Source organism: Neoarius graeffei, chromosome 14, assembly GCF_027579695.1.
Source record: "Neoarius graeffei isolate fNeoGra1 chromosome 14, fNeoGra1.pri, whole genome shotgun sequence".
NCBI classification, from domain to species: Eukaryota; Metazoa; Chordata; class Actinopteri; order Siluriformes; family Ariidae; genus Neoarius; species Neoarius graeffei.
Genome location: NC_083582.1, coordinates 38,834,780 through 38,850,499, shown reverse-complemented (window position 1 = coordinate 38,850,499; position 15,720 = coordinate 38,834,780). Strand labels below are relative to the sequence as shown.

The 15,720-nt window shown below is 41.7% G+C and overlaps 1 protein-coding gene across 1 annotated transcript in view; it reads left to right on the top strand.

The window, feature by feature from the left end:
- LOC132898181 (dynein axonemal heavy chain 9-like) overlaps positions 1-15,720 on the top strand; it is a 143,031-nt gene that overhangs the window by 92,602 nt on the left and 34,709 nt on the right. The window contains exons 49-55 of the mRNA XM_060939623.1: positions 2,164-2,424; positions 9,588-10,013; positions 10,384-10,503; positions 10,879-11,067; positions 11,290-11,525; positions 11,643-11,765; positions 13,546-13,750. Of these exons, the coding sequence (XP_060795606.1) occupies positions 2,164-2,424; positions 9,588-10,013; positions 10,384-10,503; positions 10,879-11,067; positions 11,290-11,525; positions 11,643-11,765; positions 13,546-13,750 (1,560 nt within the window). The remainder of the gene's footprint in view (positions 1-2,163; positions 2,425-9,587; positions 10,014-10,383; positions 10,504-10,878; positions 11,068-11,289; positions 11,526-11,642; positions 11,766-13,545; positions 13,751-15,720) is intronic.

The window sequence follows — 15,720 nt, the reverse complement described above, 5'->3', positions numbered from 1 at the left end:
TCAGTCATGTCGGGCAGCTTTATGGGGCTTTGAACAGCTGTCACCGTTTTCTGATTTCCTCGATACACCAGGGCAATGCCTAGTCCAATCAGCAAAAGTCCTGTGATCATGGTTCCGAATAGGTAAATATCCTCAATGTCCTCCACGGAAAGAACCGCCAGGCACACGACACGACACTTCTCCCAAGCGTCCATCGTATATCCAGCTGCGAATGTTCCGGCAGGACAGGCTGGTTCCCCCGAACCCAGGCTTCTCGTCGAGAAGATTGTGTCAATTGCATGAAGAGACCAGTTTATCAAATCCATAAATTTTGATTTGAAGAACAATGCAGAAAGGGTCTCTCAGACAAGACGAGTCAGCAGAGCAGAAGCAAGAAAGCTCAGGGGAGGAGAGGCAGAGCAATGCGAGATGAGAGGAAAAAAACACCTCCGCATTATGCTCCTGATTGACTTTGCCATCTCTGACAGTGCTCGGTGGAAACTGGCTGTATCAAGCATTCTGTAATTAGGAAAGACTTTGTTTATTAAATTATCCGCATCAATCATATCTACACCAGCTTTCATTCTTGGTATTGTTTTTGCCCATTATCAATTAAAAATTACAGTGCACTCATTTCTCAGATAAAATAAAAAATACAATTTTAATCCAACTCCAGAACAATAATAAATAATCTGTTATTCATATGCTCTTGAGATTCTAGTTGATGATGATGATGATGACAAATTCATTAGTTTTCATTAGTTTTAATTTGATTGGTTGACACTTGACACTTTTCGAAGCACTCTGTTGTAAGCACAAAAAAAAAAAAGATAATGGCATCATTTTTCTAAGTTGTCACATCCAGCCCGCTTTGTGGCTGCTTACCATCAGATTACATGTAAAACATGCACAGGCATTTAAGGCAAGTGTGAAAGCAACCTTCGTGTTCATTTACAAGAAACTTGACGATTTCTCTATTAAAGCTAGACAGCCTTTCGATTTTATAAAATCGGTGAAATTTAGTTCCCTCTGAAATTTGGTCATTCTGATACATGTTTATTTCTGTAATATCTCACAAAATATCAGGCCATTCTGTGGCTGGGAAGTTATTTAATTTGAGGGGATTCTCTAGCAAATAATGTGCATGAAATCGCTCGCTTCGTGCAGTCAAGCAGACAAAGGAAGTCCGTGTGCGCATGCGCAGGTTTACCTTTGACCGTGCACTGACAGTTCCATCATTCTGTCACTAAACGAACAGCTGATCACACCGAGGTGCTCGCTGACCACCGATATTTATTAGTTTGGTCCTGCGTTTCCTTTCCTTTGCAACATAACGTCTTTTCTTCTCGCTTTTCATTACTGTAGTCGGTCTTCCATGTTTCATTTGCACACTCACGTCCTACATTTTTCTCTTCTGTTTCAAATTTGTATCCCACAATGCCTTGCGCGAACAGGGAAAGCCCACCACGTGATGCATGACGTAGTATCTTGAATTGGGTCATGGTGAAGCAGGCAAAAACAAAAATTAACAGTCATTAATTGTTATATTTAAAAAAAACCAATAAAATTGGAAGTCTGATTCGAATTCAGTAGCTTTCAGTCCACTAAACAAAAATAATTGGGCGTCAGGGAAAATTCTTTTTATGACCTACGCTTGAAAAATCTGAAAGGCAGTCTACCTTTAACACAGAGCTAAAAACAAGTAAAGGAGTTAATTAATCAAGTACAAAAAAAACATAAAGATTAAATTGAATAGCATAAAGCATGACAGGACGAATAACAAAAGCAGGAGAGAAAAAAGTGCCTGAGAATTACAAATGTCGATGCACTAAAGAACAGGATGTGCGAGATATGCACGTTTTACCTCCCTCAAGCATTTTGAATCATCCCTGTGCCACTGCTGAAGATTATTAAAGATTCATGTTGAAGATTAACAGTTAGATAAGAATCATAATAGAGCAGACTTGGTCAATTGGTATCAGTATCACGTCTTGGGGGGTGTCAGCATGCAGGACCATGGATCACTGGTGTGCAATAATCCTTTAAAGAAACCTCAGCCTCTCTTTATTCACATGATCATTAGAATAGTTGTAGCAGCTAAAGCACACACCCTATACAACATACCTTCTCTAAAGCATTAACTTGTTTATTATTTCTCATGGATTCTCTTGTGTCCTGGGGTAGGTGGATGACCTGAAGGCCAAACTGGCAGCTCAGGAAGTGGACCTGAAGCAGAAGAATGCGGACGCAGACAAACTAATTAAGGTGGTGGGGGTGGAAACAGAGAACGTGAGTCGGGAAAAGGCCGTGGCAGATGAGGAGGAGAAGAAGGTGGCCACCATCGCTGAAGTTGTGGGCAAAAAGCAGAGGGACTGTGAGACGGATTTGGCCAAGGCTGAGCCTGCTCTCATAGCCGCTCAGGAAGCCCTCAACACACTCAACAAGGTCAGACACACAACACAGCATATCTTCTTACCAACAAGTGTTGCCAGGCAAAGCAAACCTCGCCCGGCAGCACTTATTTTATACCTATATGTTGATAATGGTAATATTTCTCAATCATCAGCTGTCAAGTTATAGTCCTATGAAAATCCATGACCTTGAGTTTGACAGTTCAAAGTCATTCAAGGTCAAAGATCATGGCAGCAACTGAAAGCCCATATGGGACTCCTTATATGTTGATAATGGTAAAAAACATCTGGCTATCATGAACCATTTTAAAGTTATAGCCCTTTAAAAACCCATGACCTTCAGTTTGACCTTTCAAGGCCACTCAAGGTCAAAGAGCTTGGTGCCAAATGAAAGCCCATATGGCACTTCCTATAAGTTGATAAAGGTAAATATCTGTCTACCATCAACCATTTTCAAGTTACAGCCCTCTGAAAATCCGTGACCTTGAGTTTGACCTTTCAGGGTCACTCAAGGTCAAAGATCATTGTGCCAAATGAAAGGCCATATGGGAGTTCCTATCCGCTCATAATAGTAAACATCTGTCTATCGGCAACCGTTTTTGAGTTATAATGGGAAAATGTGTTATTTTGACCGAAAGGTTGACCTTTCCGGTGACCTTGACCTTCACTTTGACCCGATTTTACCCCCAAAATTTAATCAGGTAATCTACGGACCATTGCCCACCTACCCTGAAAATCTGAAGTCAATCGGTGCAACTGTCTAGACGCTAGATTGTTAACAGACAGACACACAAACAAACAAACAAACAAACAAACAAACAAACCGCACAGATTACAATACCTCACCCTGCTTACTCCGTCACGGCTGAGGTAATTAGCTCCAGTCTACAGTATTGCTATATGTGGCATATAGGATTGTGTTATTATCAGAAAATAAAAAAACAACAGCGATTTCTTAGATCACAGAAATTTGCCAATTTTTTTAGTAATTAAAAAATGACATCATACTTTAACAAGTAAGTTCCTTGTATCATTTTATGTTATAGCAGCTTGTCATGTTGCCAAAAAAAAAAGAAGTTCAGGGAAATGGCAGGACAGCTATACTGTACCTCACTTATAAAGCTCTTGACACTGGAGACTTCGTCCATAAATAAATGCCTCCTGACAGAAAGCTGAAGCATTTCAATGATTATACATTTTTCTTTGTTAAATAGTGTTTTTATTATTAGCCATACTTAAACCTATCCCATGCGAATTATTATTGTAGTGTGACTATAAAAATGATAACATATTAGAAGGAGTGCCTTAACATACCATAACCCTGACCTTCTGACCAATCAGATTTAAGAATTCAACAGTGCAGTGGTATAAAGAATAAAACCCAAAAAAGAATTTTACAGCTCTGCAGCAACTGTGGCATGAATGGATCGATAATTGATTTATCGTTTATTTATTACGTGGAACAAATCTATGACAGTTTTATTACTCTACAAATCAAATGTAAAATAAGTACAAATGATCACAGCCTGAAACTACAACCCCAATTCAGAAAAAAATTGGGACGGTATGGAAAATACAAATAAAAAAAAAAAAGAAAGCAGTGATTTCTGAATTTACTTTGACTTGTATTTCATTGCAGACAGTATGAACCCAAGATAGTTCATGTTTTGTCTGGTCAGCTTCATTTCATTTGTTAATATACATCCATTCCTGTGTTTCAGCCCTGCAACACATTCCAAAAAAGTTGGGACAGGGGCCATTTAGGGCTAGTAATGAGGTTGAACAATGAAATAATTATATGATTTGAAACAGGTGACCGTAATCATAATTTGGTACAAAATCAGTATCCAGGAAAGGCCTAGTTTTTGAGGAGCAAAGATGGGCTGAGGATCTCCAGTTGAGAAAATAATTGAACTGTTGAAAAACAATGTTCCTCGAAGAAAGATATGAAGGCATTTGGATATTTCACCCTCTATGGTGCATAATATCATGAAACGATTCAAGGAATCTGGAGGAATTTCTTTGCATAAAGGCAAGGGCGCAAGCCTAAGCTGAACACCCGTGATCTCCAACCCCTCAGACGGCACTGCATCAAAAACCATCATTCATCTGTACCTGGTATAACCACATGGGGTCAGGATTACTTTGGCAAACCTTTGTCAAACACTACAATACAGAGTTACATCCACAACTGCCAGTTAAATCTTTACTGTTCAAAAAAAGAAGCCTTATGTTAACTGTGTCCAGAAGTGCCGTCGACTTCTCTGGGCTCGGAGGCATCTGAGATGGACCACCACACAGTGGAAATGTGTATTGTGGTCAGATGAATCAGTATTCCAGGTCTTTTTTGGAAGAAATGTATGACGTGTGCTCTGGACCAAAGAGAAAAAGAACCATCCAGCAGTGATGTGCGTGAACGAGTTCAAAAGAACGCGTTCACTGAACACGCTCATTTTTTCATGAACTTTGAACTGAACGCAACACGTTTTAATAAAGAACTTGAACGTGAATTTGTTCACATTATGTGTCATGAACGGCAGACATCACTGTAAATGAACGTTGGAATTTGTTTTCCCTTGATAACTCGAGTGGCATTTGTTTTCTCTTTTGAAACGCAACGAGAGAAAGTCTCCCCCTCCTGTATTCTCGCAGCCGGTGCCGCTCAAATCATGTATCACACCAGACAGAAATGGCTTTGACATTGTGTGCGCAATGCATTGCGGGGAACGTAGTGTCCGGCCGAGAATAGGTGATTAACATACTGGCTTCCGCACTACGTTACCCATGATGAATTGCAGCAGGGCGGGGTAGGCGTAGCAGGCAACGATGAGAGCGAGGAGGAGAATGGGCTGGAGCGAGAGAAGGAGTGTGTGAGAGACCAATGACGAGAGTGAGAGAAAGCGCTGCAATTAAAAAAAAATGGCTAGTGGAAGTGATGGCACGGAGAGCACAGACACTGATTATGAACATTTAAGACAAAAAACTCTTTGGACTGACCTGAGCAGAGAAGTATTCAGGGGTGGGGGTATGTGTGTATGTGTGTGTGTCCTCAGAAGTTGCTTCAACATTTGACTACAGTGATTTGAATAGACTTTAATTCAACTCTAAACTAAGTTCCTTGTCAGAGTTGTGTCAAATTTGAGCTAATATATAAATGCAGTGGGCGGCACGGTGGTGTAGTGGTTAGCGCTGTCGCCTCACAGCAAGAAGGTCCTGGGTTCGAGCCCCGGGGCCGGCGAGGGCCTTTCTGTGTGGAGTTTGCATGTTCTCCCCGTGTCCGCGTGGGTTTCCTCCGGGTGCTCCGGTTTCCCCCACAGTCCAAAGACATGCAGGTTAGGTTAACTGGTGACTCTAAATTGACCGTAGGTGTGAATGTGAGTGTGAATGGTTGTCTGTGTCTATGTGTCAGCCCTGTGATGACCTGGCGACTTGTCCAGGGTGTACCCCGCCTTTCGCCCGTAGTCAGCTGGGATAGGCTCCAGCTTGCCTGCGACCCTGTAGAAGGATAAAGCGGCTAGAGATAATGAGATGAGATGAGATATAAATGCAGTTCTAAGCTATAACTAGGGACATGGTGGTTATTATACAGTAGTACAGTAGGTAGTATACATTGTAGGGGGTCATTTTAGTTCATGGATACTGTACGCATGCTGTGTGTGTGGGTCAGTTTTCAGTTTGTACCAGTGTAACCATGTTCCTGTTTTGAACAGATAGACCACGTCCCCAACACTGAATAGAAATGGTCACCAAATACTGTTTGAAAGTTACCTAAAGTTAACCTAGTTACCTAAAGTTGCATTAAGTTATCTTACAATTACATCTTAAAATCACTCTATCAACCATAAAGATATGCAGTTTCCTTAAAAATAAAGTTTTTTGTGCCTTTGAGCATCTTGTAACAGTTTTGCCTTCATTCAAGAGTTTTGCTCATTTCATACACACACACACACACACACACACACACACACACACATTATATAATATATATCAAATAATTAATATATATGTATATATTAAACTATATATTATTTACTTCTTTAATTAAATGCTGGTATATTTCATTGCACTAAGTATAGAACTGGTCTACCTTGTCTGTACTGTTGCATGTTTCATCACCTGGTAAGAAACCCACAATTGCAGTGTCATGAGCAAATGTCTACAGTGAACAGTTTCAGAGAACGTATAGTGATTTTCTAGCTCGTGGTCTGAAAAATGTTTTTATTTTCATATCTCACCAAAAAGTAAAATGAACTGAACTTTGAACTAGTTCAGAATTAAAATTGTGAACTTTGAACGTGAACTGTTCACTTTGAGCATGTATGAACTGAACTAGTTCAGAAAAGGTGTGAACTGGCACAACACTGCCATCCAGATGGTTACCAGCAACAAGTCCAAAAGCCAGGGTCTGTCATGGTGTGGTGTTGTCAGTGCCCTTGGCAAAGGTAACTTACACTTCTGTAATGGCAGCATGAATGCAGAAGAGTACATTGAGATTTTGGAGCAACATTTGCTGCCTTCAAGACGACATCTTTTCCAGGGATATTTCAACAAGACAATACAAAAGCACATTCTGTACACATTACAGCGGCATGGCTGTGGAAGAAGAGGGTGTCTGTCCGCTCTGTCCCCAATAGAGGATGTGTGGAGAATTTTGAAATGAAAAATATGACCATGACAACTCCATACTGTTGCACACCTTAAGACCTTCCTGTTTACAGGAAGAATAGGACAAAACCACACCTGAAACGCTTCATCACCTGATGACTTCAGTCCTTCGGCGGCACAGTGGTGTAGTGGTTAGCACGGTCGCCTCACAGCAAGAAGGTTCCGGGTTCGAACCCAGCGGCCGGTGAGGGCTTTTCTGTGTGGAGTTTGCATGTTCTCCCCATGTCTGCGTGGGTGTGCTCCGGTTTCCCCCACAGTCCAAAGACATGCAGTTAGGTTGACGTGGGCCGGCCTTGGGCTGAGGTGCCCTTGAGCGAGGTACCTGACCCCTGACTGCTCCCTGGGCGCTTTGGTGTGGCTGCCCACTGCTCTGAGTGTGTGTGCGTGTGTTCACTGCTTCAGATGGGTTAAATGCAGAGGATGAATTTCACTGTGCTTGAAGTGTGCATGTGACGAATAAACATCTTTAAAGTGTTGTGAGAAGGAACGGCAACATGATAAAATCGTAAATGCTTTCCCGTCCCAACTTTCTGAAATGTGTTACAAGAATCAAAATTGAAATAAGAGTTTATTTTGAGAAAAACAATACAATTCACAAGGTAAAACATCAAATAATGTGCTGCTATATTGTTTTGAGTGCAATACAGGTCAAAGATTATTTACAAAGCCTTGTTTTCAGTTTTCAGTTCAATTTCAACATACCGTTCCAACCTTTTCTGATTTGGGGTTGTACAAATGATCTGACTGACAGTCTTGACAAAACTTTGGCTTGTTAGATCTGTCTTCATACCACTTAGGACCTGTCCGCTGCTTTTTCATTCTCTCTGAACTCTGGGTCGTTGTTATTCTGTGAGCCCTTTCACACTAGCTACATATTGCCAGCTTCGCTGACAAAGTGAGAACACTAAGCTGTACAGAAATGACAAGTGGCATCTAGTTCCAATGTACGGTAAATGAGGGCTAACGCTGAAGGAAAGCTCAAGAGGAGCATGACAAGTGGTGCTTACATGATTATAGTGTGTCCTTCATTTAATATACAGAAATGTTCATGTGCTATTGAGTCCATATAGAAAAAGAGCAGCTCTGAACCTGATTTTAAGATCAGTGAAGGCCATATTGAAGTCTTCAAGTAGGAATATGAAGTTCCTTCTGTTAACTAGATGGTTCATTCCTCATGGTAACTATCCGTCCTGTGTATTTTCACAAATTTTGCTCATGTTAGTCACATGGATAATGCAGCCAAAGCTAGCGTGGCAGAATATCTAAGAGGGGTTTTAGTGTTTTTAATATGTATTAAATGGTCATAACCTTCAAAAAGGTGGCACAGTGGTGTAGTGGTTAGCGCTGTCGCCTCACAGCAAGAAGGTCCTGGGTTCGAGCCCTGTAGCCGGCGAGGGCCTTTCTGTGCGGAGTTTGCATGTTCTCCCCGTGTCCGCGTGGGTTTCCTCCGGGTGCTCCGGTTTCCCCCACAGTCCAAAGACATGCAGGTTAGGTTAACTGGTGACTCTAAATTGACCGTAGGTGTGAATGTGAGTGTGAATGGTTGTCTGTGTCTATGTGTCAGCCCTGTGATGACCTGGCGACTTGTCCAGGGTGTACCCCACCTTTCGCCCGTAGTCAGCTGGGATAGGCTCCAGCTTGCCTGCGACCCTGTAGAAGGATAAAGCGGCTAGAGATAATGAGAATGAATGAGAACCTTCAAAAATTCTTGCCAACGTAAGCTAATGCAGACAGGATTTCTCAAAGTATTTAAAAGTATATGTTTGTAACCTTCGCTGCTATTTCTAAACAGATGGAAAACTGAGTCCAATCATGAAACTACACCTACTTAGAAATGTTTGACAGCTGTGTCTTTTCAGTCTCTCTCTCTCTCTCTCTCTCTCTCTCTCTCTCTCTCTCTGTCTGTCTGTCTGTCTGTCTGTCTGTCATGCAGCTCATTTGAAAATTGGCAAGACACCAATGCGGTGTCATTTTTCCTCACTATTACTTTTTGCGGCTTTAGACAAGAAAATTTATTCAGTGGTTGACTGTAGTCAATCGTGTGGTATCTGCTAAACTACGCCCCCAAAACTGTTAATGTCAATTAATCATGGGAGATTGCATGAAGGGAATTTTTGATTAAATGTAATCTGCTTATCACATGGTATGACTGTGGAGATTAAATAAATCATGAGCTGTCTTACAATACTGTGAGGTACTCATTGTGCACAAGGATGACTGATGGAAGCAGTGGTCAAAAAACACCATGACTTCTTCCAGATTAGCAAACCAACCATTGTTGAGATGTGAATTGCATATGTTCTGCTGACATTTCTGAGCCATCAGGGTATCAGTGCAAAGGCACAGCCATTTTTATGACTCCGAGACACACCCACTGATCTGCAGTTTGCCGATAGAACCTTTTTCTGGTTATTCACCAAATCGAGAGCGAGTTTTTGTTTGTTTGTTTGTTTGTTTGTTTTTAATACTGTTTAGTATGAGCTGATATTTGATTAGCGTACATGTTTTCAATGTCATATTTCTTCTCTTTAGAACAATCTGACAGAGCTGAAGTCCTTTGGCTCTCCCGTGGTTGCCGTCACCAACGTGACTGCTGCCGTCATGGTTCTGATGGCTCCTGGGGGCAAAGTTCCGAAAGACCGCAGCTGGAAAGCAGCTAAAGTCATGATGGCTAAAGTCGACGCCTTCCTGGACGCACTGATCAACTTTGACAAGGAGAACATCCATGAGAACTGCCTGAAAGCCATCCAGCCCTACTTGAAGGACAGTGAGTTCAAACCAGAGCTGGTGGCAGCAAAGTCCTTTGCTGCGTCAGGCCTCTGCTCCTGGGTCATTAACATTGTAAAGTTCTATGAGGTTTACTGCGAAGTGGAGCCCAAGAGACAAGCCCTAAGCGAAGCTAATGCAGAGCTCGCTGCTGCTCAGGAGAAGCTCTCGGTCATTAAAGACAAAATCAATGTAAGTCAGCTGTACCTGTTGTTGCTGTTGTTGCTTTTTGTCCCAGTCTCTCCAACAATATGAAAATGTTCAGAAGCATTGTTACGTGTGTTTACAATCTTTTTGCAGAAATAGTAAAGGCTATATTGAAAACACTCCCGCAAAATGTTTTCAGTGATAAAGCTGTGTTTTCAGCTGCTAATTGTGTTCGTCCCTTTGATTATTATTACAAGGATTCGTTGTTGAGGCAGCTAACTCTTCGTTAACTTTTCAAGGCTACAAAGATTGCAAACTAATACCTTGTTTATACTCTGATGTGGATAGCATTTAGAAGCATTCGTTTCTGGCTTTGTCTCTCTAACAGCCTCTATGCTTCCTCTCCCTCTGACAGGAACTTAATGAGAACTTGGCAAAGCTGACAGCAAAATTTGAGGAAGCCACAACAGCCAAGTTGAAGTGCCAACAAGAGGCCGAGAGCACAGCACGCACAATCTCTCTCGCCAACCGCCTGGTGAGGACCCCTCCCAATACAAAAACACACACACACAAGTATGTGGTTTTTGGCAGTATTGCTTTCCTCTCCTTTGGAAGCTAGTGAATTTCTATGAAGATCATGATGATGTGGAAAAAAAAATTCTTTCAGGTAATTTTGGCCCCTTAGGTCTTAATTACACAATAAACACAGCAGACAGGTGGACAGATCCATCAATCAAAGCCCCATGAGCAAAATCCATGATCATTACTCTTTCCTCAAATAAACTAATCATGAAATTAGTTAAAAAGATGTTTGCAAAACAGTGTGTTTGAACTGTTATCAATGGTCTTAAGTACAATATTTGTAATCATATTTATGTAAGTCATAATCATATTTATACCCTCTCTTCAGGTTGGAGGGCTGGCATCGGAGAACGTGCGCTGGGCCGAGGCCGTGGCTAACTTCAAGCATCAGGAGAGCACTCTGTGTGGAGATGTTCTTCTCATCACTGCCTTTGTTTCTTATCTGGGCTACTTCACCAAGCGCTACCGCTACGAATTAATGGAAAATACCTGGAGACCTTATGTTAGCCAGCTTAAAGTGGGTTTATTTCCATGCCTATTAAATATTAGACGGTTTACTCTACAAACTCTTAGTCATTCTTGCCATGACTGCTAGACAACAGCAGCTTTTCTGTAATCTCTGCAACTTTATATCCTTTATAACAACATCTCATTGTTTGTTCGCTCAAGTGAGCATTGTTTACTCTTAGAACTGAGTCTTAGTGTGGTGACTCACTTGTGTCTTCTTTTTCTCCATCAGGTGCCTATCCCAGTCACGCCAGATCTGGACCCTCTCACTATGCTGATGGATGATGCAGATCTCGCCACCTGGCAGAATGAAGAGCTTCCAGCTGATCGGATGTCCACTGAGAATGCCACCATCTTAACCAACTGTGAGCGCTGGCCACTCATGGTTGACCCCCAACTCCAGGGGATAAAATGGATTAAGAACAGATATGGAGAAAACCTTCGTGTCATTAGAATTGGACAGAAAGGGTAAAAGTCACTGGCTGTTGTACCAATTTTCAATTTCAAATTTTTGTTATGTCATAAGTATATTTTCTTGATTTCCCCTGATGTGGTTTTCTTTTGCCATCTGTTTTTTCTTTGTAGATATCTCGACTCGATTGAGAGGGCTTTATCTGCAGGTGACACTGTCCTTATTGAAAATCTGGAGGAGGCTGTTGATCCAGTGCTTGGGCCCCTGCTTGGTCAAGAAACGATAAAGAAAGGACGGTAAGTGTTGCAAAAACATCCAGATGTGCTCAGAAGTTTACATACATGAACATGAATGTCATGTCAATATTGGGCTTTCAGTGATTTCTTTCTCTGTGGCAGAATGATTATTTATACAACATAGGTCTTTAAGAGTAAAAAAAAAAAAGAATTTGGTGCACAAGTTTTAATTTATTTTGAGTTTTCTAAAATCAACACAGGGTCAAAATTATACATACAGAACACTTAATATTTGGTTAAATGTCGCTAAGCAAGTTTCATCTTGACCAGATGCTTTTGGGCGGCACGGTGGTGTAGTGGTTAGCATGGTCGCCTCACAGCAAGAAGGTTCCAGGTTCTAACCCAGCGGCCGGCGAGGGCCTTTCTGTGTGGAGTTTGCATGTTCTCCTCGTGTCTGCGTGGGTTTCCTCCGGGTGCTCCAGTTTCCCCCACAATCCAAAGACATGCAGTTAGGTTGATGTGGGGCGGCCTTGGGCTGAGGTGCCCTTGAACAAGGTACCGAACCTCTGACTGCTCCCCGGGTGCTCTGGTGTGGCTGCCCACTGCTCTGAGTGTGTGCGTGTGTTCACTGCTTCAGAGGGGTTAAATGCAGAGGATGAATTTCACTGTGCTTGAAGTGTGCATGTGATGAATAAAGGTTTCTTCTTCTCTTCTTCTCTCTTGGTAGCCATCGCAAAGCTTCTAGCAGAATTGTGGTTGGATATTTGTCCACTCTTCTTGGCAGAACTGGTAGAGTTCAATTAAATTTAAGCACAGTCCATATATTTTCAATAGGGTTGAAGTCAGGACTTATTTTAAGCCTAATGTTAGCCCACTTTATCCATTCCACAACCAGCTTTGATGTGTATTTGGGCTCACTGTCCTGTTGGAACAAAAATTGTGTCCAAATTTCAGATGGTTTGAGGTTATGCTGAAGAATTCTGATGTAGTCTGATGTCTCCTTCTTCATTATTACACCCACTTTGTGCGATGCACCAGTTCCACTGGCAGTAAAACAGCCCCAGAGCATGATGCTACCACCACCATGCTTAAAAGTTGGTACAGTGTTCCTCTGTACCTCTGATCACTGTGGTCAAACAACTCAATCTTCGTTTCAGCTGACCATAAAACTTTCCTCCAGAAGGCTTTTTGATTTCTCCAAGTGGTTAGTTACAAACTTTATTCAAGCTTGAAAGTGTTGATTTTGGAGCAGGGGCTTCTTTCTTGGATGGCAGCCTCAGTCCATGGCGATGTAACTCACTTGACTGTAGACTGTAATGCTTGGAACTATCCAAAGAAATTCTGCACCAAATTATTGTTGTTCTTTTCTATTAAAGATGTATGTTGTACAATCGTTCTGCCACAGAAAAGAACCATTCAAAGAAATCCGTGAAAGCCCAATCTTATATCTATGATGACATTCATGTCCATGTATGTAAACTTCTGACCACAACTGGCAGTAGAATCGATTCAAGATAAAATCACCTCTTAAGCAGCCATTTATAAGATTAAATATAGGAGCAAAATCCCTGCTAGTACATTCCCGGTGCATTTCACATGTACAGAATATGGACAGAACACACCAGTCCTGTATATTTCACCTTCCATAACATTAAAAAAGTGCACTTTAAAATGCAGTTGTTCAGAAAAGAAGTTTACTTCCATTGAACCCTTATAAGCATTGCATCAATCCTTTATAAAGCAGTGCTGCTGGATATATGGTTTTCTCAAGAGCTTTGTTGTGAATGTAGCAGGGACTGATAAACAGTTTTATCACATATCCTGTACTGCTTTATTCCAGCTACATAAAGATCGGTGACAAGGAGTGTGAGTACAACCCTCGTTTCCGGCTCATCCTCCACACCAAGCTGGCTAACCCCCACTACCAGCCGGAGTTGCAGGCCCAGTGTACGCTGATCAACTTCACAGTGACGCGGGATGGCCTGGAAGATCAACTCCTGGCTGCTGTTGTCAGCATGGAGAGACCTGACCTTGAGGAACTCAAGGTGAGAGCTGCCGCACTTAAAGTGCTAGTCTTACGAAAATGACATCACCCCTGGAAATTATACCATATAAAAGTAGACATGTTAAATAGTTTACTATCTAAATTGTATTTTAATATGAGACCAGGAACATGTTCTATGTAGTTGGTAAAGTTTGGCTCTTTGAGTCCGCCATTACACGAATGCGTTCCTGGTAAGTTACTGTTAAAGGGGAACTGAAGGCAAATTTTTTATTATCAAAATTATATTTATCTCATTTTATAAAATGTAGGAATGCATTTCTGACAGCTACTTTGTCACTGCTATAGCAAGTTATGAGTGTTTGAAATATGCGGTGTAATATATCAGTCCATATGTCAAAGCGATGGCCGTAAACGAGATTCGTTGAGACCTGTGCAAGACATCGTAGGACGGAAGTAAAACGTACAGCGGAAATCAAAGTGACCAACATCTGCCAACGTTGTCAAAAGACGCACATGCCCTCTTTCGAATGCTGACGTAATCAAACCAGAAGTTTTCCCTGTGTCCTAAATCACTTCCTACTCACTATATAGGGCACTATATAGTGAGGACGCCATTTTGTAGTGCTGTCTGAAACCTTAGTGAGGATTATGTGGGAGATGCGCTCAGTATAATATATATTTATCACAAAAATACATGCATGTATTTATTATTTTGAAAACCCACCAGCCGCCTGATCTGACACGTTTTAATTGTGCGACAGTAATGACGTAAATACCAGCGCGATGGACGAGTCCTTATCCTGTCGTCTTTCCAACTCTTCTCTAGTCCATGTTGGTTGGAAGTCATATGGAATAATCTCCATCACTGATGAAGCTGGCAAATCTCAAAATTAATCTAAATTGGAATGATACGGCGACCTGGCCGCTGTGTAAACAGTTTTCAAAATGGTGGCGCTGACACTTCACGTTTGAAGTCTCACACAAGTCTTGTGAAGATCGCGTGGATAAGCAACACCTGCTGTGGACCAGACGAACTAGATTCAACATGGCTAAAAACCGAAAAGGCCGATAAGCGTAAAATAATATGCCAATACGAGTCACGGTATAAGGTTAATAAAACCGAAAATGGAATTGAATAACACGTTAATTAAGAAATAAAGCAAGTTTAAAAATGACTTCAGTTCCCCTTTGATTCAAAGGAAGTGACATCATATGTGTAACGCTTGAAAATTTGTGGCATTTCTGGCTTCGTCTGCTTTACAAAGTGTAGCACGTTTTTAATGATTTTTTTTTATTCCACAGCAAAACAAACCAAAATATGTCTTCCAGTTGCCTTTCGTCTCAAGCATCTGTTTCGCTCAAAGTCTCTCCTAAAGATCATCACTGTGGCTTTTATTCAAAGTGGGAAGACAGCTCTTTGATATAAGCTTATCCTCTTACTGCTTTGTGGGGAGGAATTAAGCCCATGGCAACTAATAGGAGGAGAACTTTTTTTTTCTTTTAAATTTAATTGGATAGTTGTTTGTTTATTTCCAGAGTTTTGATCAAAATAATTAGCCTGGGCCCGCCCATCCTAAGCGTGACGCAACACGAGGGCCTGTTGCGAGCTTAGTCTGGCCAGGCAAGCTATCTACAGCTCTTCCAAGCTCCCAAAAAATCGGGAGCCAATCAACTTTGAGCATCTCCAACGGCCCTGGGTAGAGGCGTGTTCAAGGCAGTGACGTAGTAGAACTGTGACCGGAAGCCATAGATTGTTTACAGAATCTATGCCGGAAGCGCTTCATTCACTAGAAACATTACGAACATGGAGCAAGTTCTCATTGAAAACGGAGCAAAGAGCAGCCCTGGAGGTATTTATTGAAAGGAAGGACGTTTTCGCCTTGCTCCCGACCGGCTTCGGTAAGAGTTTAATCGACCAGTTAGTCCCTTCGCATCACATACGTCAGAGGAAAGAGTGATGTGATTGATTTAAGCTTCGTCACAGCCTTTTCTGGCTTCGACCAGTAGCAA